This window comes from Hyla sarda, chromosome 4 (assembly GCF_029499605.1).
Source record: "Hyla sarda isolate aHylSar1 chromosome 4, aHylSar1.hap1, whole genome shotgun sequence".
Taxonomy (NCBI): Eukaryota; Metazoa; Chordata; class Amphibia; order Anura; family Hylidae; genus Hyla; species Hyla sarda.
In genome coordinates this window covers 267,690,119-267,715,493 of record NC_079192.1, presented here as the reverse complement: position 1 = coordinate 267,715,493, position 25,375 = coordinate 267,690,119, and the positions used below count along the sequence as shown (strand labels likewise).

Below are 25,375 nucleotides of genomic sequence, written 5' to 3'. Positions count from 1 at the left end.
CTGTCCGAGACAGCCCCAATCACCCTTAGACAGCAGGGCTCCTGCTGGGGGTGTCACTAACAGCACCTGCTCCGCCCCTCTTCCAGAGGGCAAGAGCGGATACCGGGAGTGGACACCGGCAGTGGAGGGCCCTAATCCCCAGCGGCGGGATCGGGGCCCCAGGACCGGAGGAGCAGCTCGGCAGCAGCAGGCATGGAGATCTCTCAGCAGCAGGAGATAAGGCTGTGCCCCCTGCTGTTGCTTAGCAACAACTCCCAGCATGCACAAAAGGGCATGTTGGGAGTTGTAGTTATGCAACAGCAGGAGGCCCGCAGCTACAACTCCCAGAATGCCCTTGTAGTGGTGTGCCTCTGGCTGTTGCATAACTACGATTCCCAGCATGCCCTTTTGTGCATGCTGGGAGTTGTTGCTAAAAGCAGGAGGCACACCACTACAACTCCCAGCATGCCCTTTGGCTGTCTGTGCATGCTTAGTTATGGAACCGCTTCTGTTGCATAACTACAACTCCCAGCATGCACGGACAACAAAAGGGCATGCTGGGAGTTGTAGTGGTGTATCTTAATCTGTTGCATAACTACACCTCCCAGTATGCCCTTCGGCAGTCAATGCATGCTGAGAGTTGTAGTTTTGCAACAGCTGGAGGCACATTGCTTGAGAAACACTGAGTTAGGGGCTGTTACCTAACTCAGTGTTTCCGCTCCAGTGTGTCTTCAGCTGTTGCAAAACTACAACTCCCAGCATGCACTGACAGACCATGCATGCTGGGAGTTGTAGCTATGCAACAGCTGGAGGCACACTGGTTGAGAAATGCTGAATTAGGGTCTGTTAGCTAACTCAGTGTTTCCTAACCAGTGTGCCTCCAGCTGTTGCATAACTACAACCCTCAGCATGCACGGTCTGTGAGCGCATGCTGGGAGTTGTAATTTTGCAACAGCTAGTTTGCGCATGGGCAGGGGTTTACAGTGAGTTACCCACTGCAAGTTTGAGCTACGGCAGCTCAAACTACAAGCACAGGACTTGCCGACCCATGTGAATGTACCCTAAAAACAGTACACTAACACAAAATAAAGAGTAAAACACTATATATACACTACTCACCCTTTACACTGTTGGCATCCCCCTCCCTTATAAAAATAGTACTGTTTCCAAAATTGAGCCTCCAGCTGTTGCAAAACAACAACTCCCAGCATTGCCGGATAGTCATTGACTGGTCAGGCATGCTGGGAGTTTTGCAATAGCTGGGGGCACCCAGTTTGGAAAACACTGTCACAGGGTATTTTAGGTGGCAGAGGCAATTGTAACTCTTTAACCCTGCCCCTATGCAAATCCCTAATCCCTAGAGCCCTGTCGTATTTCAAGGCAACAATTAAGGGCCACATGTGGGGTATTTCCGTAATCGGGAGAAATTGTGTTACAAATTTGGGGGGGCTTTTTCAACTTTTACCCCTTATGAAAAGGAAAAGTTGGCTGCACCAGCATGCATGTTAGCTAACTAACTAACATACTGGTGTTGACCTTTACATTTCACAAGAGGTAAATGGAAATAAAGACCCCCAAAATTTGTACCACGATTTGTCCTGAGTATGGAAATACTCCATATGTGGACGTAAAGTGCTCTGCGGGCGCACAACAGGGCTCAGGAGTGAGAGCACACCATGTATATTTGAGGCCTAAATTGGTGATTTGCACAGGGGGGGCAATAGTTACAGGGCTCTGACATAAAAGCAAAAAAAAAAAAGCACCCCATGTGACCCCATTTTGGAAACTAAATCCCTCAAGGAAGGTAATAAGGGGTGCAGTGAGCATTTACACCCCACAGGTGTTTGATGAATTTTCGTTAAAGTTGGATGTGAAAATTAAACATTTCATTTTTTTCCCTGAAATGCTTGTTACCCCAAATTTTTCATTTTCACAAATGGAAATGAGAAAAAGCCCCCCAAAAAATGTAACCCCATTTCTTCTGAGTAAGAAAATACCCCACTTGTGGACATAAAGTGCTCTGCGGGCGCATTACAATGCTCGGAAGAGGAGGAGCAAAATTCGTTTTTTGAAGAGAGAATTTGGCTAGAATTGAAGGCCATGTGCGTTTACAAAGCCTCCATGCTGCCAGAACAGTGAACCCCCCACATGTGACCCCATTTTGGAAAACTACACCCCTCACAAAATCTAATAAGGGGTGCAGTAAGCATTTACACCCACAGGTGTCTGACAGATTTTTTGAACAATGGTCCGTGAAAATGAATAATTTGCACAGCCCACTGTTCCAAAGATCTGTCAAACACCAGTGGGGTGTAAATGCTCACTACACCCCTAAAACATTCCGTGAGGGGTGTAGTTTTCAATATGGGGTCACATGTGGGGGGGGCTCCGCTGTTCTGGCACCATGGGGGCTTTGTAAACGCACATGGCCCCTGACTTCAATTCCAGCCAAATTCTCTCTCCAAAAGCCCAATGGCGCTCGCTCTGTTCTGAGACCTGTAGTGCGCCAGCAGAGCACTTTACGTCCACATATGGGGCATTTCCTTACTCGGTAGAAATTGGACTTCAAATTTTACTCCATGTGAAAATGAAAAATTTGAGGTAACACCAGCATTTTAGTGTTTAAAATAAAATTTTTGATTTTTACATCCCACTGTTCAATAAACCTGTGAGGAGTAAGTACTGACTGTAACCCTTGTAATGGTCTTTGAGGGGTGTAGTTTCCAAAATGGTGTCACATGTGGGGGGTTTCTGCATTTTTGGCACCATGGGGGCTTTGTAAACGCACATGGCCCCCGACTTCAGTTCCAGCAAAATTCTCTCTCCAAAGGCCCAATGGCGCTCCTTCTGTTCTGAGACCTGTAGTGCGCCAGCTGAGCACTTTACATCCACATATGGGGCATTTCCTTAATCAGGAGAAATTGGGCTTCAAATTTTGGGGTCCATTTTCTCCTATTACACCATGTGAAAATGAAAAATTTGGAGTGACACCATAATTTTAGTGTTAAAAATCTAATTTTTCATTTTCTCGTCCGAGTTCAACACACACCCGTCAAACACCTGTAAGGTGTTAAGGCTCACTGTACCCCTCATAACCTTCCTTGAGGGGTTTAGTTTCCAAAATGGGGTGGGTTTTTTTTTTTTTTTTTTTGTGTTTATGTCAATGCCCTGTAACTATCGGCCACCCATGTGCAAATCACAAATTTAGGCTTCAAATGTACATGGTCCGCATGGTGAGGGGTATAGTTTTCCAAATAGTGTACCATGTTGAGTTTTTTTTTTTTGCTGTTCTTGCAAATGGGGGCTTCCTAAATGCAATATGCTCCCAAAAACCATGACAGCAAAATTTGCTCTCCAAAATCCCACAGTTGCTATTTCCCTCTTGAGCCATGTTGTGAGACCGCAAAACACTTTATGTCAACATATGACGTATTTCCATACTCTAGAGAAATATGGCTACAGACTTTGGGGGGCTTTTTCTCCCTATACCCCTTGTAGAAATGAAAAAAAAAATGCGGCTACATGAACATAGTGTGAAAAATTTAGATTTTGATTTATCTCCTCCACTTTGCTGCTATTCCTGTGAAACACCTAAAGGGTTGACAAACTTTCTGAACATCATATTGAATACTTTGAGGGGTGCAGTTTCTATGATCCACTTTAAACTTAAATGGTCCTTGAAAAATTCAGATTTAGAATTTTTCATGAAAATTTGGAAAATTGCTGCTATACATTGAAGCCCTCTAATGTGTTTGATAAGTAAAAACATGTCAACTTTATGATGCAAACATAAAGTAGAGATATTGGGGGAGATTTATCAAAACCTGTGCAGAGGAAAAGTTGCCAAGTTGCCCATAGCAACCAATCAGATGGCTTCTTTCATTTTGCAGAGACCTGGTTAAAAATGAAAGAAGCAATCTGATTGGTTGCCGTGGGCAACTGAGCAACTTTTCCTCTGCACAGGTTTTGATAAATCTCCCCCATTGTTTATGTGAATCAATAAATCATTTATTTGGAATATCCTTTTTCCTTACAAGCAGAGAGTTTCAAAGCTATAATGGTAACATTTTCAAAATTTTCATGACATTTTTGGATTTTTCACCAAGAAAGGATGCAAGTAACGATGACAATTTTCCACTTTGTTAAAATAGAATATGTCACGAAAAAACAAATCTCTGAATCAGAGTGAAAAGTTAAAGCATCCCAGAGTTATTAATGCATAAAGTGAGAGTGGTCAAAAAAGGGCTTGGTCCGTGAAAATGGGCTGCGTTCCTAAGGGGTTAATATAACTTTTTCCCTTCTTACATTGACCATGACATGGCGGATTTCACATTGCTAATGCCATAAATCTACTCTAGCTTTAGTAGATTTCTAATTGTGATGCATGGATAGTGAGCAAGGTGCTCATTATTTACTGAGAGGCTTGCGCATCGGACACATCTTACTCCAGTGCACTAAGTTAAGACTAGCTTCCCCCCCAATCGGGGAGATTTATCATTAGGTGTCTATTGTAGACACAGATCTACCCTTTTACACTGCTTGTCTAATTTACACTCTTGCTAAAAATTTACAAAAGTTGTGCATGTCCTTTTATAAATTTTGTGCAAATATAGAAATGCCCCCTCGCTCTGCCATACACTTCTTCTCTACCTCACACTTCACAGATCTGTGGCATTTTCCCACAGTACACTGCTTACATAGCTAGAAGTGCCGGAACAGTAGTGTGTGTCAAACAAAACTCTGCACAATAGTAAAATCATAAATCTTTATAAAGTACACAGAATGTTTGGGTTTAAATAATATATAATTTTGCCAAACAATCTGTCCCCTTACCTCTCTATCAGTGTTTACCAGCAAGAATGCCTCCAAGTGTTGCCAAACTTGCTGCTGGGAGTTGAAGTTTTGCAAAAGCTGGAGGCACCCTGGTTGGTAAACACTACGTACATGTACCAGAGCTGAGTGTGTGATCATGTACATGTAGAAGAAATTAGTGTGTGGCATGTGTATGAGGCAGATCTGAATGTGTGATTATGTGTAAGCATGACCATGCACACACTCAGCTCTGCTGCATATACATAATCACACAATCAGCTCTGCTGCATACACAATATCACACTCAGCTCTTCTGCATACACACACTCAGCTCTGCTGCATACACATAATCACACACTCAGCTCTGCTGCATACACATAATCACACCCTCATCTTTGCTGCATACACACAATCACACACTCAGCTCTGCTGCATACACACAATCACACATTCAGCATTGCTGCATACACACAATCACACACTCAGCACTGCTGCATACACACAATCACACACTCAGCTCCGCTGCATACACATGATCACACATATAGATAGACCTAACAGCCGTATCTCCTCCCTCCCTGCACATACAGTGATATTCTTAGGGCTCGTTCACACTGCCGTCTGCATCCGTTAATAGATGCCTTTTTTCTCCCATCAAAAATAACGGAATAGAAATCGATATTGTAAATTTAACATTGAAGTCTATGGCAAACAGATGAACCTTTAATGTCATCCATTTTCCCCGGTTTATACTGTCTGTTTCTGAACTGTTATTACTTCTGAGCATGCTCAGAAGAGGTGACATCAGCAGACTCCTGCAGTGCTGAGAGACTACCACTACTCCCGTCATGGAACAGATTAATTTCCATGATGGGAGTAGTAGTTCCCCCAGCTGCCGGCGGCTGGGGAGGCTACATTAGTGTGTGTGTGTACTACTACCCCCATCATGGAACATAGTCTGTTCCATGTTGGGGGTAGTAGTACAGGGGATAAGGATTGATAGCACCGGGTCTCACTTCTGAGACCCGATGCGATCAGCAGTTATAAAGCAGGGGAGCGGGCAACATGCTGCGCTCCCCTGCAATGTATATACTACTGTGTGAACTTTCATTTTGAATTCCCCAGCTGGGAGCCCTGAATAGCCAGCACCAAGGAGCCATTCAGGTAAACTACTACTTTGACCCCCAAATGTATGCCCCCATGCATATTTATAATAATTAATTGACCCCCATTGTGTATCCATTGGCCCCAGTTTGCTTACATGAATGAATGAAGCCCCCATGCAGGACATGTCGGCTTCATTCATTTATTCACCACCGCCCGTTCCCGACATGTCCCCGCTGCTGCCCTGCTCCAAGAAGATGTGGAGCAGGTAGCAGGAGGGGAAATAAGGACACTGGGGGGGATAAGGATAAGCACACCTGGGCCAATGAATTATTATAAACACACTGGGGCCAATGAATTATTATAAATATGCATGAGAGCATACATTTGGGGGTCAAAGTAGTAGTTTAGAAACCCCGCTGGGAGCCCTGAATTGCTCCTCTGTGCTGGCCATTCAGGGCTCCCGGTGGGGGATCTCAAAATGAAAGTTTACACAGTAGTCTATACATCTCAGGGGAGCGCAGCATGCCAGCCGCTCCCCTGCTTTATAACTGCTGATCGCTTCATGCGATCAATCCCTTATTCCCTGTACTACTACCCCCAAAATGGAACAGACTCTGTTCCATGATGGGGGTAGTAGTACAAACACTAACTTAGCCTCCCCAGCTTCCTGCAGACTCCCACAGCCAGGGAACTACTACTCCCATCATGGAAAGGAGTCTGTTCCATGATGAGAGTAGTAGTCTGGCTGCAAGAGTCTGCAGGCGGCTGATACAACGGCCAGGTGAATGAAACCTTTTGGTGACCATACAGTGAAGCAGTTAATGCTTTCTGACTCTTTGGTATGTGGTCTCCTTGGTGTTCTATATTTGCATAAAAAATGTTGGCAATGTGCAAAGTTTGACAGCGTAAACAAACCTTGCGCAGGTAATAAATTAGTGTCTACTGCATTTTTCGCTCCACAGTGCATGAACAATAGACAACATCTGAAAATGTTCCACCAAAAAAGACGCAATGAGTGACACTGCGCAAAATTATGCATCAAAATATAAGGGATAAAAAAAAGGGTTAAATCATTGATAAATGTCCCCCAATGAGTTTAAATGCTGGAACTTTGATAATAGCTTTGATCAATCATATTCATGTTCATGATTGATCTTCAGTGTACAGGTGGTTATAAGACACGCAAGTGTCGGCCTGTAGAGTAGTGTTTCCCAACCAAGGTGCCTCCAGCTGTTGCAAAACTATAACTCCCAGCACGCCTGGACAGCCAAAGGCTATCTGGGCATGCTGGAAGTTGTAGTTTTGCACTAGCTGTAGACACCCTAATTTGGAACCACCGGACCTCATTTACAAAAGATTTTCTGAGTAGATTTGTAAATTTGGTAGGGTTTTTGAGCCACATGTTTCATGTGACAGAATTTGTGACAAAAAAAAACATTAACTCTCCACTTAACTCATATAACCCAAAAAATGGGAGTGTCTCTGAAAAGGGGTCGTGGTGGATTTGAACTCTGGAACCCCAACAGCTCAAAGCATGTGAATAAAAAGCAAAACTTATGGAAAAGTGCAATATAGCAAATAACATGCAAAAATACCTGTCAGGAAAACCTGCAAAGAAAACTACACTTTACTCCCAGTAAATAAGGACCTTTGTTGTAGAGAAAGTATCCTAAGCTAAGCTTGCTGAACGGAATAGCGTTGAATGTGCTGAAAACACAATAGCACAATATTCTGCCAAAATTTTAAGCCCCATTGAGTTCAGTGGGATTCCGCCCACAATTCAGCAAATTTTTAATGACAGCATTTACAATTGTGCGAAATTTAAAATGTCCACCATGGAAATTCCGCATGTGAAATGGACAGCGGAATCCTATTGAACATAATGGGGGAGATTTATTACTGAGTTGTTTTGTATGTCATTTTTAAAGTCACTTTTGTTGCGGACACATGCATAATTTATCTATTTGTAATAAATAATGCGCAAGTCCAACAAAATTAAGTAAATTCTGTCACAACACCATTTCTCACTTTGTAAAGCAAGTTTCTAGAGCAGCACTGAAGGTGATCTGTGTTTGCGTGGTTTTTTTTCCACACTTGTGTTGTAATTTTGCTCATTTTAAAAAATCACAAAAATAAATCAATGACCACTGCATGTAAAGGGGCCTACATAGAGAAATCACTTTTATTGTAAGTTAATAAAAATGCGTCAAAACAATATGCATATCCCAAAATAAAACAAAAAAAACACGCAATTTAGACCAAAGACAAGTACAAAAAAGATTAATAAATCTCCCCCAAAGTGCTAGAAATTTCGGCAGAATTCTTGAGAATGAAATTCATGAGGATCAGTGTGTAAGTTATATGCAAAAAATATCCAGCTACGCAAAATGGACCAGGATGTATAGGTTAATAAATTAAAAAGATATGCTAAAAGAGAGCAACATAGCTTCATCTGGGGAAGATCAATCAACTTGAGATATATGCTGAAGCCAACACTTCGCATTGATCTCTTTTTACACAGTAGCTATTTATGTACCTCAAGAATGAGAGTGCAATAAAAAAAACATCTTCCAAACATTGAATATGGCACTGAGGAATGACTATTAGCTTCTTTTGATCTTCTTCTCTATTTAAATGGGGAACATCAGAGCTCTCTTTTCTAAACACGCTGTGCCTGTAACATCACTGTAATAATACACTTAACTGAGAAAGCTACATGCCGTTACTTACTCGCTCTAATAAAGACAACTTCTGTTGAGGCTAGCCATGAAGTTCCACCACTTTACCTTTATAAATAATGTGAGCAGATAGATAGTCTAACATTATACAAAGCAGGAGCGCTTGTAAAAGCAGAATAATTGTTTCCTGTGTTCCTTCGCTGCAATTAAGTGATGCCCCATAATTCAGAAGGGGAAAGAAATGCTTGTGACACATTCATTCTGAGCCTTTGTACATTTAAATATATAACAGGACATTAAATCATCCACTTGCTGAAAACATGCAAAAGATAGCTGAGATTTATAAGAGCATTGGGCTGTAATTGCCGTGGTTCTTAAAAGAAAAGATTACATAAAATAACAGCAATTAAGAGGGCAAATAAAAGTCACATAGCCATGTAAAAATCAAAGAGGAGGCAGTAAATAACATGTTGTGAAGACACATACAGTCTTTGTATGGTGATAGAAAGCTGAATACATTCCACGCAGCCCTTTATTTGCATCTGTCAGTGTGAAATAAGTCAGTATTGTTGTCTTCTTTTAGCACCGAAAAGGCAAACTGTATAGAACCGCTCTGAATTCTTGCACCCAACACTCCCCAGTGGCACATATCTGCTTCATATGAGCGCTCTGCTCGGGAAGATGTTGTTACGACTACAGCAAGGATGCAACACATATAGTATATTTATGCAGTCTTTCAAAAATAATGCAAAAACATTGTAGGGAGATCATTGCATCCTGGTTGCCGCCCTGCATTGTTAACTATTTCAAAACAAAAGGGAAGCAACCTATTTTAAAGAGATGGAAGTTGCTCCATGTGCTATGCCATAGGTATATAACAACAACCATGAAAACTAACTGTTCAACATTCCACAGACAATTTTATCCCCCTCGTGAGACCATGAGGGTCTCAGCAGTCTAACCATCACTGATCCACTTGTTATCCCCTGTCCTGTGGATCTAGATAACTTGGAATCAGATGGGAAAACCCCTATAATTATTCAGTTTAAGGAAGGGGAGGGGGATCTCACATATTGTGTCTTTTGAAAAACTTTTGGAGTTTTTGTGTTGTTTTTTCACTAATTAGTTTGAGCCAAAGCAAGAAGTCAATTCAGAAAGGATTTAAGTAGCAAGAAATAATCAGTAACCTGAGAAATAATTTGAGGCAGTTTCAAACATATTCTTAACCTTTGGCAACCGGTTGTGTTGCTTGTGTGTTTCAAAGGTGAAACCGTTACTTCTTTCTAAAAAAAAAATTGCATGTGCATGTTAGCTTAAAATCTGATCTGCATAGGTTAGTTGTGGAATTGAAGCAAAAAGTAAATGCCCCCAAATACATTAGACATGTGTTGGCCAAACCTTCTGATTTTGACTGTACCGGCCAACCATCTGATTGCTGACACTGTATGGGGGCCTCCCAAGGTTTGTGCACTTTCAGCTGTTCTCAGGGAGATAAGCCACTTACAAAAATGTCTGACAGAAGCAGCTTAAAGGGGTACTCTGGCGCTAAACATCTTATCCCCTATCAAAAGGATAGGGGATAAGATGTTAGACTGCAGGGATCCTGCCACTGGGGACCCCCGTGATCTCTCCTGCAGCACCCCCGTTTTTCAGCTGCACAAAGTCTTGCAAGCCCCCTCAGTGACGTCACAAGGGGGCGGAGCCATGACGTCATGATACTCTGTCCTCTGCACCAGCCGTCATCAGCCACAGAGCCACTGTGCAGCTGAGAAACAGGGGTGCTGCAGGAGAGATCGTGGAGGTCCCCAGTTGCAGGATCCCCGCAATCTAACATCTTATCCCCTATCCATTTGATAGGGGATAAGATGTTTAGGGCCGGAGTACCCCTTTAACCCCCAACCCTAAACTTTGCTGTATACTTGTATTGAAACTGGGTCTACATGTATGAACAAAATGGCACTTCCGATCTATAGCAATGATCCCCAAGACGTTATCTACAAACCTTCGACGCCAGTATATTACAGCACTGGTAGAGATCAGGTGATAAAGGGTTATATATTACAGTTACCACTTTTCTATGACTTTTGCCAACAGTTCTCTTTCCTGGAAATAACATTTTTTGATTTTATGTAACTCCTAATCATGACAACAGTAACATATGTAACATATAAGAAAACTATTTATTGCTAAAATGTTGAAAACCCACCAAAATGACTCTGTTCTCTTACGATATTGGCAGGGTTATGGAAATGCCGTATGCCTATCAGTGCTGTGCCTTTGCGGTCTGCGAAAGTGTCTTCAAACAGTCAAGTCAGTGGAGCAAAGATGACAACAGCAGTGCTGATGAGTTTCATCGAAAAGATTTGGGAACACTACACGTACAAGGTAAGAGACATTTTGTTTAATAGAAGGACAACCACAAAATATATGCCTGAATAATTCTAAACAATGAGGCTTTGTGGGTAAATTGTCACCATGGCTGAGTGGCAGAGTATAACATTCCTTCAGGTACCCCCTCCTGTTGGCATTAGAAATAATTTATTCTACGGTTTTCAATGAACAGCTTGCTAACATTTGCAAGGTCCCTGGATTTCTAATCAGTTACCTGTTCCTGTTATGGAGGCTTCACTGTACTAATACCAACTATTTACCTCTCAGATGATCGGGACTTTGATGATTTTCTTCTTGATTTTGAAGAAGATGTAAAAGCTCTTCACTCTGTGCAGTGTACACCATCACCAGGTAAAATGAAACATGTGGTACCTACTGTCAACTATCAACTAGTAACATAGTGCTGTCATTTAGAAACCCGCAATACCTTGCGGGGGAGGTTTATTAGAAAGGAGAAACCTCAGTTATATCGAAATGATGCAATATATGTTTTATTGTCAGTCATTAGATTTGTATTTTTTAAATATATGTAACACCTACTCAATGTCTTAAAATGCAGATCATCTGATATAAGACGACTGAGCTGAGCATATTATGTGTTCAGTAGAGTGCCTGCTATTTAGCTATTGGTGTGCAAAGTTTTAGAGTTTAGCCAAATACAACCATGAATGTCTTTTGACAGTTTAAAATTGATTTATATAAAATGTTTGTGTTCGAAGTAATAATACCAATGCATTTTGTTATTTTTATAGGGCCATTCAAACCTTGCGACCACCTGTTTGGAAGTTGGCTGATCCGGATCGGAGTGTGGCTGATAGTTCTCCTAGCCTTTATCTGCAATGCTTTGGTGATCACCACTGTCTTCAAACAGCTATCATATATTCCATCCATAAAGCTTCTTATTGGCCTCATAGCCATTATGAACACATTGATGGGCCTTTCCAGTGGGGTTCTGGCTACTGTTGATGCTTTGACCTTTGGAAAATTTGCTCAGTATGGGGCTTGGTGGGAAAATGGAGTTGGTTGTCAGATAACTGGATTTTTGTCCGTGTTTGCAGCAGAAACCTCCATCTTTCTCCTAACTGTGGCTGCACTTGAGCGAGGCTTTTCTGCAAAATGTTCTAATAAGTTTGAATCAAAATCCTCATTTGTAAGTGTCAAGTTGTCTATTTGCTTTTGCTTTAGTCTTTCCCTGGTGATCGCAGTGTCACCACTGTTGAGTGGCAGTACATATGGGACCTCTCCATTGTGTTTCCCACTGCTTTTCGGTGACCCTTCCTCTATGGGCTTCATGGTTGCTTTAGTCCTCTTGAACTCACTATGCTTCCTTGTAATGACCGTTGCCTATACCAAACTCTACTGCACGTTGGAAAAAGGGGAACTGGAGAATGTGTGGGACTGCTCAATGGTAAAGCACATAGCTTTGCTCCTCTTCACTAACTGCATTCTCTACTGTCCAGTGGCCTTCTTGTCCTTCTCCTCACTGTTAAATCTTACATTTATTAGTCCAGAAGTGATTAAATCAATCCTCCTGCTCATTATCCCATTACCTGCATGCTTAAATCCTCTGTTGTACATTCTATTCAATCCACATTTTAAGGAAGATATTGGTGGTCTGAAAAGCACAGATATGCTGTGGAGCAGATCTCGACAAACTAGCATGTCCTCTATTAATTCTGAAGATGCTGAAAAACAGTCCTGTGATTCCACACAAGCCTTGGTGACCTTCGCAAGCTCCAGCATTTCATACGAGTACCCACCCAGTCCTTCATACCAAATGACTGAAAACTGTGCTTTATCAGCTGCAACATACGTGTCTTGTCACTGACAACATGTCCTCACTGACGGTACCGGCTCTTGTAATCTGTAAAGCACAAGCCTTCCTTATTCACTATTATTGAGAGAATAGTATCAGTTTGTCTTTACTGCATTCATATGAAACCAATCAGCTATGCTATTTCTCTTGGATATTGCCTGAACGATAAACCTCAGGATTTACCATTAATCTTTTACAGGGTCATCTTGCCTTTCCATCACATCATTTCCTCTAATTAAACCAAAAACTGAATGTCCAGAATGTTGTCAATATACTCCCAGCTGCCAAGACCTCAGTATTCATAAAATATGCTTCAGAGCTGCCTCCAAAAAGGGAACAGCTTGACTTCAAATCTATTATCTGCAGAGCTCACAATCTAATGCAGAGCACCACTAGTGACGCAATATTGTTGGATTCACAACCCAGTGTGAAATGATGTTTCATACAAAGCTGCTCTAACACTTGCCTTTACAGATCCGCCATTGTTGGCAAGGAAGCCTGCAATCCCTTTTTAAGTTATCTGAGCATAATAAAAAGCATTTTTTTCCAATAATTAATTTGCAACCAACTGCTGAAGCCTTAAAATAATGTCATTTGGGCCTCTAAAGCAACAGTGGGTAGGTTAAAGATAAAGACTATTGACGGCTTACTTTCTCAATACAATTGAACTTATATAAACACTAATGCACTTACTATGCCATGTCAATATATGTGACCACCTAAAGGGAATCTTTCATGTCTATAAGAGTTGCAGACACATTTGGATGGCTGTTATACCTTTCCTATAGCTGATGGTGGTTGCCAAGCTTAAAAGATGTGTGCTTTTATTTCTCAGCCAAGTGTCCAGAAGGTGGTACCATGCTGCTCAAGCGCCATAGCCGGGCATGCCTTATTGCTTGCCATGACCTCCCAGACCTTCCTTGATTGACATACAGGGCCCTGTACAAAAGTCAAGGAAGGGCTGGGAGGCCATTGTAGGAATCTACAGGCTGTGGAGTCAGTAAGCCAAACTTCTCACTCCAGCATAATTGGTTTTCATCATTTTGTAAATAATGAAGCAACTTAGATACATATTAACCACAAATAATATTAACAATATTTAATATTTCTATTCTAAAGCCAGAGTTCATAGATTTCTACCAGCTCTAACTTCTCCCAAAACTTGCCAACTCCATAACACAAACTGCCCTGTGGATCTGTAATGCTGTTAGTCCAGCTTGGTAGAACCACATGTGGTACGGAAATTACACCTGGAATATTAATGATTAAACATGGATACAGTATGCCTGTCTGAATCATTTGTTATATGTATACATAAAACTCTTGAGCACTTGCAGGAAGCTGTTACAATATACCGTATGTGTTACATGATCTTTTAAATTTGACAATAATGTTATTTCATTGTATATAAAACATACTCTGCAGTATCTGCTGCTGCAAATGACAGGTACTGAGAGAAATATGATAGAGGCCCTGAGTCTCATGCCTTTTTATCACCGCAGGGCAGGATGAATTGATCCCACTGATAAAAGCTGATCATGGAGGTTCCCAGCAGCATCCTCTAAATCCATTGGTCTCCACTGGACCCAAAACCCCAATCCCTGTATCCATTTATGTTTAATATTTTGATAAACAGGCAGCTATGATCTTAGCACAAACCCAACAAGCATAATAAAGTGTTTTAGTGAAATTGGGCAGATAGTCTACCATCTCCTTCCACATGACTTGGGAACTTATCGTTACTGAATGTGAACGTAGGTAACAGATGCTACAATCAAACTTTTTATTGCAGGCATACCGCTATAGCTTTATATAGGGTTTTCATATTTTTCTAAATAAAATCAAAACAGCCATATAAACTAAAGTTGGCACTGCCATCCAGCTCATACTCCATTCTAGATTCCAATTAATACATTGTGGGAATCTAACGGTACTGGAGTTGGAAGAGATTTAAACACAAGCATCAACACCTCATTCGATCATCCTTATCTTTTTTAACTGCTTAAAGGGGTATTCCGGCTTTATACATCTTATCCCCTATCCAAAGGATAGGGGATAAGATGTATGATCGCAGGGGCTCTGCCGCTGGCCGTGACGTCATGTCCCCGTCTCAGAGGCAGCACCGGCACAGAATGCCGGAGGCTGCATTGGGATCTGCCGGGAGCTGCATCGGGATCGCGGGGTCCCCAGCGGCGGGACCCCTGCAATCATACATCACGATGTATAAAGCTGGAATACCCCTTTAAGCAGTTAAAAAGATAAGGATGATGGACTGAGGTGATGATGCTTGTGTTTTTTATATATAACAGGCCTAAAATCCAATCACTTGTAGGAAATGGGGAAACATTTATGGACAGAACATTGTATAAAATACATATAAATGAAGTTGAAGGCTCTCCTATAAATAGATACAAGGTTTTATTTTTATAAGCATGTTTGGAATATTGTGATTAGATAAGTGTAACTTTGACATGAGAAATACTTAATTTTTATGAGATTTGTAAATATAGAACTGTATTTATTACTTTGGCAAAGATACAATAACATCAAATGGTATAAGTGGAAACAGTTTCAACATGTTTATTCTGCTCATTGGTTTTACTAAGGGTGTTATCTGTATATACTGTATATAAAAGTCTAGTGTCTGTACATAGGTAATGCCTGCTTGCTTTTATATTGGTGTAACAAAAATATATGCAATTTGTAATAAAATTTGTAATGAAATAATGAAAATTCTGATTCATTTCTAAATTATTAAACCAGGACTAGATGTGATGTATAGTCCTCTGATTGTAGGATGATGCAATATATAGTAGATAAAAGTATATACAGTCATGGCCGTAAAGGTAGGCACCCCTGAAATATTTCTAGAAAATGAAGTATTTCTCACAGAAAAGGATTGCAGTAACACATGTTTTGCTATACATGTTTATTCCCTTTGTGTGTATTGGAACTAAGCCAAAAAAAGGGAGGAAAAAAAGCAAATTGGACATAATGTCACCAAACTCCAAAAATGGTCTGGACAAAATTATTGGCACCCTTAACTTAATATTTGGTTGCACACCCTTTGGAAAAAAATAACAAATCAGTCGTTTCCTAGAACCATCAATAAGCTTCTTACACCTCTAAGGGTATGTTCACACTAAAAAGAGTGTGAACGGAATCTCCGCTCGCTGAATTCAGCGAGCGGAGATTCAGACTGGCAGGCGGTGGTAGGACCGTGCGGCACTGCGCCGTCACCATTGACGGCTATCCAGTGCTCGCAGATTTCCGCGCAAAGAATGAACATGTTCTTTCTTTGCGCTGAACAATTTCAGCAGCGGAATTGTCCTCCGCAGTGGGGAAACCCATTCACACTGATGGTAATGTTCACTGTGCGGACTTTTACTCTCGCGGAATTCCGTGGGGATTCCGCAGTGTGAACATACCCTTAGCCGGAATGTTGAACCACTTTTCCTTTGCAAACTGCTCCAGGTCTCTCTTATTGAAAGGGCACCTTTTCCCAACAGCAATTTTAAGATCTCTCCACAGGTGTTCAATGGGATTTAGATCTGGACTCATTGCTGGCCACTTCAGAACTCTCCAGCCCTTTATCTCAGCCCGGTATTACGACAAATCGCAGATCTGAATTGATCTGCGATTTTCCGCGATTGCCGACATGGGGGATCTCAGGACCCCCCTGGGCGATATGCCGGGATACCTGCTGAACGATATCAGCAGGCATCCTGGTCCAGTCCCTGCCCGGAGAGCGGCGGTGATCGGAATTCCCTCGGGCGTATCCATACGCCCTCAGTCCTTAAGGACTTCAAAACGGGGGCGTATGGATACACCCTCCGTCCTTAAAAGGTTATGCTTAGGCTGCATTCACGCTACGTTTTTGCAATACAGTTCCCGTATACGTTTTCAATTTGAAAACTGTACGGACCTGTATTAAAAACCATATGCATTGACTCTCCATTGAAAACAGTATGCCAAATGATGCAACCGGTTGTGTACTTTTTGTGTCTTGTATGGTTTTGTCAATCTTTTTTCCCATACCCAAAACCATAGCCCTCCACGGTTTTGTCACAGACCGACAGGGAGAGTGAGCCCTAAACTGACCCTAAAACCGCTCTCCCTGCCTACTTGCCCACTCACCCTAAATGGTGAGTTGACAACTGGGAGCCAGTCCCTTCCTGCGTTAAAGTGCAGTGGCGTAAAAACAAATAATAAACATAGTCGGTCACAGGCCAGAAACGGAAAACTACTAGACATCCAGATATACCAGACAGAATACAAATACTATCAATGCAGAATATAACTCACAAACAGAACAGAATAATTAACAAACAGTTCACTAAACCGGATATAAGATAAACGGCAGACATGATAAAAATGAACAAGACTAGGCATGATTATACTATACAAGACTAGATATGAGTATACAGCAGAATCCAGGAGATAAAGGGCATAGCAGAAGAACTGAGAGCCAAAACACTAAAACTGAACGGATAAAATAGAACACTGTTCACACACAGGTACAAGTACAAAGATCAGATCAACCATACAGGATATAAATATAAGACACTGTTCACACTGGGAAACAGAACATACAAACTGGACTTCATAAAAAATGATACAAGAACACCAAAAACTCTACAATCTAGGAGGAACACTGGTCAGGATACTTGACAGGATATTTCTCAAGATACAAGACTAGAACTGGATGAGTCTGAATAGAGTCCAGAAAACCAAACAAGATATAAAGATACAGGGCACAGGTAAAAAGCAAGACTCAGACATTGTGTGAACACAGACAAAGCTAAACAGACATAATCCTGAACCGACAAATGAAACACAGACTAAAAGCTACAATGAACAAGACTATTTACCAGGGCTAAAACTCAGATAATATCACAAGATAAATACAAGGTGCAAGCTCAAACAGACATGGAAGTGTGTTGCACAAACCGACATGGTGGCATTAAACTAAATAACCAGCAACTAGAATACAGACTTAGCTGGAGTTATATAGCCACACCTGCCTAGCACTATATGTGGCCTATATAGCCACACCTGAAAGGCTTAACTCTTCCATGCCTGGAAGAAAAGCACAGAAAACAGATCATGCATGAAAAACAAGGTCTGAACAGGGCCTAAAATGGGAAAAAGCTAAAACAAATAAATGGACATTACAGGTTTTTTGTCTGGGTGAAAAACAGTATTTAAACTGTATACGGTTCCTTTAACATGGAGTCAATGAGAAATGTAGAGAACGTATGTACGTATGGTTTCATCTGGTTTGCAAAATACGGTTTTTGAGATTGCACATGCGCAGTGCACACCGACAGTTCCACCCACCTTCTGGAACTTTCTTTCTGGGAGCGGTTTGAGAATGAAAAGTTAAAAACTTATACTTTTTTTGTAAAAAAAAAAAAACGGATGCAGCCAGACATCGTTTTTCAAATCGTATACAGGTTAATATTTGTACACACGTTTTGATACAGTTTAGTCCGGTTTTGAGGAATCCTTTTTTCATCAAAAACTTGATACAGGATCTGTATTGCAAAAATGTGGTGTGAATGCAGTCTTAGGCTGGGTCCACACTACGTTTTCTCCCATACGGGAGCGCATACGGCAGGGGGGAGCTAAAATCACGCGCTCCCGTATGTGACCGTATGCGCTCCCGTATGTCATTCATTTCAATGAGCCGACCGGAGTGAAACGTTCGGTCCGGTCGGCTCATTTTTGCGCCGTATGCGCTTTTACAACCGGACCTAAAACTGTAGTCAACCACGGTTTTAGGTCCGGTTGTAAAAGCGCATACGGCGCAAAAATGAGCCGACCGGACCGAACGTTTCACTCCGGTCGGCTCATTGAAATGAATGACATACGGGAGCGCATACGGTCACATACGGGAGCGCGAGATTTTAGCTCCCCCCTGCCGTATGCGCTCCCGTATGGGAGAAAACGCAGTGTGGACCCAGCCTTACAGGATGTCTTGACACCTCATATATTAAAGGGGTATTCCAGGCAAAAACTTTTTTTATATATATCAACTGGCTCCAGAAAGTTAAACAGATTTGTAAATTACTTCTGTTAAAAAATCTTAATCCTTTCAGTACTTATGAGCTTCTGAAGTTAAGGTTGTTCTTTTCTGTCTAAATCCTCTCTGATGACACCTGTCTCGGGAAACGCCCAGTTTAGAAGAAAATCCCCATAGCAAACCTCTTTTAAACTGGGAGTTTCCCGAGACAGGTGTCATCAGAGAGGATTTAGACAGAAAAGAACAACCTTAACTTCAGAAGCTCATAAGTACTGAAAGGATTAAGATTTTTTAATAGAAGTAATTTACAAATCTGATCAATGTAGAAAAAACCGCACTCACCCGTACATCGTGCACTGGTATCTTTATTCCGTGGAACATCAACAAAGAACACAAGAGAGGCAGTCGGCAGGTATGCCAGGAACAACGAGGTGTAGTTACAGCTGTTTCACGGGAACTCAGCCCGCTTCGTCAGACCAAGCGGGCTGAGTTCCCGTGAAACCGCTGTAACTACACCTCGTGTTTCCTGGCGTACCTGCCGACTGCCTGTCTTGTGTTCTTTGTTGATGTTCCACGGAATTAAGATACCAGTGCACGATGTATGGGTGAGTGCGGTTTTTTCTACATTGATCTGATGTTACAAGCGACTTTTGCCTTTCTGACCAGCACCCCGGCATAGCACACCCCTATTGGTCTCCATATTTTCCTGTTGAGCGGATACCATGTCATGCTACCTTACGTTACCTATACCAGCATAGCGGTGCCGGACTTGTTTCTTTCTGCTTCTACCTCAAGCTAATTTACAAATCTGTTTAACTTTCTGGAGCCAGTTGATATATATAAAAAAGTTTTTCCTGGATAACCCCTTTAAAAGTGAACTTACGTGTGGTAAGTTAAAAGAATGATTGACACAATATAATTAAAGTTACAGTTTAATTTCCTCTGTGTTTTCCTTGTTTATGTGAATAAATGCCCTGACACTACATATTCTGACGTTAAAAAAAAAAAAATTCTCATGTTCTTTTAACCCCTTAAGGACGCAGCCCATTTTGTCCTTTAGGATGCAGCCATTTTTTTGCATTTGCAAATCTGACCATTTTCACTTTAAGCATAAATAACTCTGGGATGCTTTAACTTATGAATTTGATTCTGAGAAAGTTTTTTCGTGACATATTCTCCTTTATGCTAGTGGTAAATTTTTGTCGATGCATGCATAATTTCTTGGTGAAAAAAATGAAAAATTTTGCATTTGTTGAACTTTGAAGCTTTCTGCTTGTAAGGAAAGTGGACATTCCAAATAAATTATATGTTGATTCACATATACAATATGTGTAGTTTGTGTTTGCATCATAAAGTTGACATGTTTTTATTTTTTAAAGACATTAGAGGGCTTTTTAGTTTAGCAGCAATTTTCCAATTTTTCATGAAAATTTCTAAATCTGAATTTTTCAAGGACCAGTTCAGTTTAGAAGTGAATTTGAGGGTCTTTATGTTAGAAATACCCTATAATGGACCCCATTATGAAAACTGCGCACCTCAAAGTATTCAAAATAACATTCAGAAAATTTAACCCTTTAGGTGTTTCACAGGAACAGCAGCAAAGTGGAGGAGAAAATTCCAAATCTTTATTTCTTACACTAACACTAACATTTTTTTTTTCATTTTTACAAGGGGTAATAGGTAAAAATGTCCCCCCAAATTTGTAACCCTATTTCTCTCGAGTAAGGAAATACCTCATATTTGGATGTAAAGTGTTCTGCGGGTGCAGTAGAGGGCTCAGAAGGGACGGAGCGACAATGGGATTTTGGAGAACGAATTTTGCTGAAATGGTTTTTGGGGGGCATGTCTCATTTAGGAAGCCCCCATGGTGCCATAACAGCAAAAAATAAAAATAAAAAAGCATACTATTTGGAAAAATATGCCCCTCAAGGAATGTAATAAGGAGTATAGTGAGCCTTAACACCCCAGAGATGATTGACGAATTTTCGCTAAAGTTGGACGTGAGAATGAAAAATGTATTTTTTTCACTAAAATGCTGGTGTTACCCCTAATTTTTCATTTTTACAAGGGGTAATAGGAGAAAAATGTATAACACAATTTCTTCTGAGTATGGAAATACCCCATATGTGGATGTAAAGTGCACTGCAGGCGAACTACAATGCTCAGAAGAGAAGGAGCGCTATTGGGCTTTTGGAGAGAGAATTTGGTTGGAATAGAAGTTGGGGGCCATGTGCGTTTACAAAGCCCCCGTGCTACCAGGACAGTGGACCCCCCCCATGTGACCCCATTTTGGAAACTACATCCGTCACAGAATTTAATAAGGGGTGCAGTGAGCATTTACACCCCACTGGCGTTTGACAGATTTTTTGGAACAGTTGGCTGTGCAAACGAAAAATTTTATTTCAAAAATGCTCTTTTTACATTCCGTGAGGGGTTTAGTTTCTAAAATGGGGTCACATTTGGGGGGGTCCACTGTTCTGGCAGCATGGGGGCTTTGTAAACACACATGGCCTTCAATTCTAGCCAAATTCTCTCTCCAAAAGCCCAATGGCGCTCCTTCTGAGCATTGTAGTTCACCCGCAGAGCACTTTACATCCATATATGGGGTATTTATATCCTCAGAAAAAATGGTGTTACAAATTTTTCTCATATTACCCCTTGTGAAGATAAAAAAAATTTGGGGTAACACCAGCATTTTTGTAAAAAAAAAAAAAAAATCTGATTTTTCATTTTCACGTCCAAATTTAACGAAAATTTGTCAAACACCTGTGGGGTGTTAAGGCTCACTGAACCCCTTGTTAAATTCCATAAGGGGGGTGGTTTCCAAAATGGGGTCACATGTGGGTGATTTTCTTTATGCGTTTATGTCAGAACCACTGTATAATCAGCCAACCCTGTGCAAATCACCAATTTAGACCTCAAATGTACATGGTGCGCTCTCACTCCTGAGCCTTGTTGTGTGTCGGCAGAGTATTTTATGCCCACATATGGGGTATTTCCGTACTCCAGAGAAATTGCGTTACAAATTTTGGGGTCTTTTTTTCCTTTTTACCTCTGGAAAAGTATGGGGCAACACCAGCATGCTAGTGTAAAAACTTTAATTTTTACACTAACATGCTGGTGTGGACTTCAACTTTACCTTTTCATACGGGGTAAAAGGAGAAAAAGCCCCCCAAAATTGTTAGGCAATTTCTCCTGAGTACAGAAATACCACATATGTGGCCCTAAACTGTTGTCTTGAAATGCGACAGGGCTCCGAAGTGAGAGAGCGCCATGCGCATTTGAGGCCTAAATTAGGGATTCGCATAAGGATGGACACAGCAGTGTTCCCCAAACAGGGTGCCTCCAGCTGTTGCAGAACTGCCAGCATGCCTGGAAAGTCAATGGCTGTCTGACAACACTGGGAGCTGTTCTACAACAGCTGGAGGCTCCATTTTGGAAACACTGCTGTATGAGAGGTTTTTATTGGAGGGGGGCAGTGTAAGGGGGTGTATATGTAGAGTTTTACCCTTTTATTTTTATGTAGTGTAATGTAGTCTAGTGTTTTTAGAGTATATTCACACGGGTGGGGGTTCACAGCGAGTTTCCTGATGGCAGTTTGAGCTGCGGCGGAAAATTTGCTGCATCTCAAACTTAAAGCGGGAAACTTGCTGTAAACCCCCGCCTGTGTGAATGTACCCTGTACATTCACATCGGCGGGGCTAACCTTCAACTGTTGCAAAACTACAACTCCCAGCATGCACTGACAGACCGTGCATGTTGGGAGTTGTAGTTATGCAACAGCTGGAGGCACACTGGTTGGGAAACACTAAGCTAGGTAACAGACTACCACAGTGTTTCTGCACCAGTGTACCTCCAGCTGTTGCAAAACTACAACTCCCATAATGCATAGTTGTAGTTTTGCAACAGCTGGAGGCACACGGGTTGGGAAACACCGAGTTAGGAAACGGACAGTGTTTCCCAACCAGTGTGCCTCCAGTTGTTGCAAAACTACAACTCCCAGCATGCACGGAGAGCCAAAGGGCATGCTGGGAGTTGTAGTTTTGCAACATCTGGCCCTTTAGATGTTGCCGAACTACAACGCTCAGCATGCCTGGACAGTCTTGGCATGCTGAGAGTTGTCATTTTGCAACACCTGGAAGTGCAGTTTGGAGACCACTTTATAGTGGTCTCCAAACTGTAGCCCTCCAGATGTTGAAAAACTACAACTCCCAGAATGCCAAGACATGGGCATGCTGGGAGTTGTAGTTGTGAAACTACAAGGCAGCAGTGAAGATCACTTACCAGATCTTCACTGCTGTCTCTGCCACTGCTGCCTGAATTCTGTTGCCACCGGTCCCTTGCTGTCTGCTGCAGGAAACCCACCGCCGCCATTTTTACTCTGCTGCCCAGACTTCCAGGGGCGGGCAAAGCGGGGGATCTCAACTTTGACCCCCTCGACCCTGCCCTGCGAATCGCCGGTCACTCCTGATTGACCAATTGCACAGGATAGGAGGAGGTGGCACCCCTTCCACCTCGCTCCTATCCTTTAGGATGATCGGGACTGTCTCTGGGAGCTCCGATCATTCCTATTTTCCGGGCTATCGGGTCACCAGAGACCCAATCAGCCCGGAAAAGCTGTGATTTGCCGGTCAGAATTGACCGGCAAATCACTGCGATCACCGACAAGGAGGGGTCTCAGGATTCCCCTAGGCGATATGCCGGGATGGCTGCTGATCGATATCAACAGTCATTCCATTCCGATCACCCCGTCCGGAGTATGGCGCTATGCAAGAAGTGACACTATGCAGCGCCATACATTTACAGTGCTCGTCATTAAGGGGTTAATATAGTAAATAGAGATGAGTGAATTTTTGAAAAATTTGATTCATCTGATTCGCCGAATTTTCCGAAAAAATTTTGTTCAGTCCGGATTTATTCGCGGTGAATCGCTTTTAAAAACGGCCATTTCTGGCCTACAGAGAGCCTCAATATGGGTGTAGAACACATTGCCTTGTCCTAACATGCATAGAGAGTGTGCTGTGTTAGTGAAATAATACTGTTATATGGTATGACATGCAGATTATAGGCATCGCTATTAGAATCAATGCCGTAGAGCGTCTGGATGTGGCAGATTTTTTAAGTAGTTTTTATTTTATTTTAATTTATTTTAATTTTTTGATTACCCATTCTGGTGAGCATTCAGCTGGTAGTCCGCCGTCACCTGTTCCAGCCCCTGTCTCTCAGCGCACCCCCATACTGGAAAAGGGAGAGACTGTGTACTAGCAACTTGGACAGGAGCACATTCAGCTTCTGCCATAGGATAAGTGGTCACATAAAGCTATAAGTGGCTGCAGGGAAAAAGCATGTGCTTTTATCTTAAAATCGAGCTGGCGGTCCTCCTCCATCTGTTCCAGCCCCTGCCTCTCAGCGCCCCCCCCTCCCCTGACTGTGAAAGTGTGAATATTTCATTTAATCAGTTATGGTTCATTGTTATCACTCTATCGATTTTTTGAAATTTTAATTGAAATTAAAGATTAGTAATAAAATGTGTGGTTACAAAAGACCAAATTCAACAAGGAGTCACATAGCGGCACAATGACAGAGCCTCGAGGTGGCAGCAGCATGAGGAGACCATAATCTGGCAGAATGAAAGCCTGGAGTTGACGGCAGCATGAGGAGACCACATAGTGGCTGAATAACACAGCCTAGAGATGGTGGAAGCATGAGTAGACCGACCATATAGTGGCTGAATGGCACAGCCTGGAGTTGGCGGCAGCAAAGGGAGACCACATAGTGGCTGAATGATACAGCCTCAAGTTGGCGGCAGCATGAGGAGACCATACAGTGGCTGAATTAGGGTGGTTTCACACCATGTTTTGTACTTACAGTATAGGGGAACCGTATTTAATGCATGTCTATGAGCCGACCGAAGTGAACCGCAGCCTCCCGTCGGCTGCGTTTTTGACCGTGTGCCATTTCCCGACCGTAGGCAAAAACGCGGTCGACCACATTTTTGCCTGCGGTCGGGAAACCGCATACGGACGAAAACGCAGATGACCAGAGACTGCGGTTCACTCCAGTGACATAGACATGCATTAAATACGGTTCCCCTATAAGGCTGAGTGCGGGCGCCACGATATGAGGAGAACATATAGTGGCTGAATGACACAGCGTGGAGGTGGCAGCAGCATGAGGAGAAGATATAGTGGCTGAATGACACAGCGTGCAGTTGGCGGCAGTATGAGGAGACCACATAGTGGCTGAATGACACAACATGGAGTTGGTGGCAGCATGAGAACATATGGTGGCTGAATGACATAGCCTGGAGGTGGCGGCAGCAAGAGGAGAACATATGGTGGCAGAATGAGAGCCTGGAGGTGGTAGTAGGAGTCCTGAAAGTGACCCGGTGACATAGTGGTGCGGTGGGTGGCAATACCAGTACCCGGTGACGAAGGTGGTTGAAAAAAGGTCTGATGCTGAGGAATGTTTGTAACTGGGGAGCAGCGCCTGAAATCTATCTATATTTGGGAAGTGTTGGTGTGGCACCATGGTTAATCTACTCTGATGCATCAGGCGTGGCATTGG

General features: G+C 42.2%; 1 protein-coding gene across 2 annotated transcripts in view; it reads left to right on the top strand.

The window, feature by feature from the left end:
• The window catches only part of LGR5 (leucine rich repeat containing G protein-coupled receptor 5), a 175,779-nt gene extending 160,273 nt beyond the window's left edge, over positions 1 to 15,506 (top strand). For both annotated transcript variants that reach the window (XM_056574123.1, XM_056574124.1), the window contains exons 16-18: positions 10,816 to 10,961; positions 11,235 to 11,318; positions 11,720 to 15,506. In XM_056574123.1, the coding sequence (XP_056430098.1) occupies positions 10,816 to 10,961; positions 11,235 to 11,318; positions 11,720 to 12,795 (1,306 nt within the window). In that variant the 3' untranslated portion in view covers positions 12,796 to 15,506. The remainder of the gene's footprint in view (positions 1 to 10,815; positions 10,962 to 11,234; positions 11,319 to 11,719) is intronic.
• The last annotated feature ends 9,869 nt before the right edge of the window (positions 15,507 to 25,375 follow it).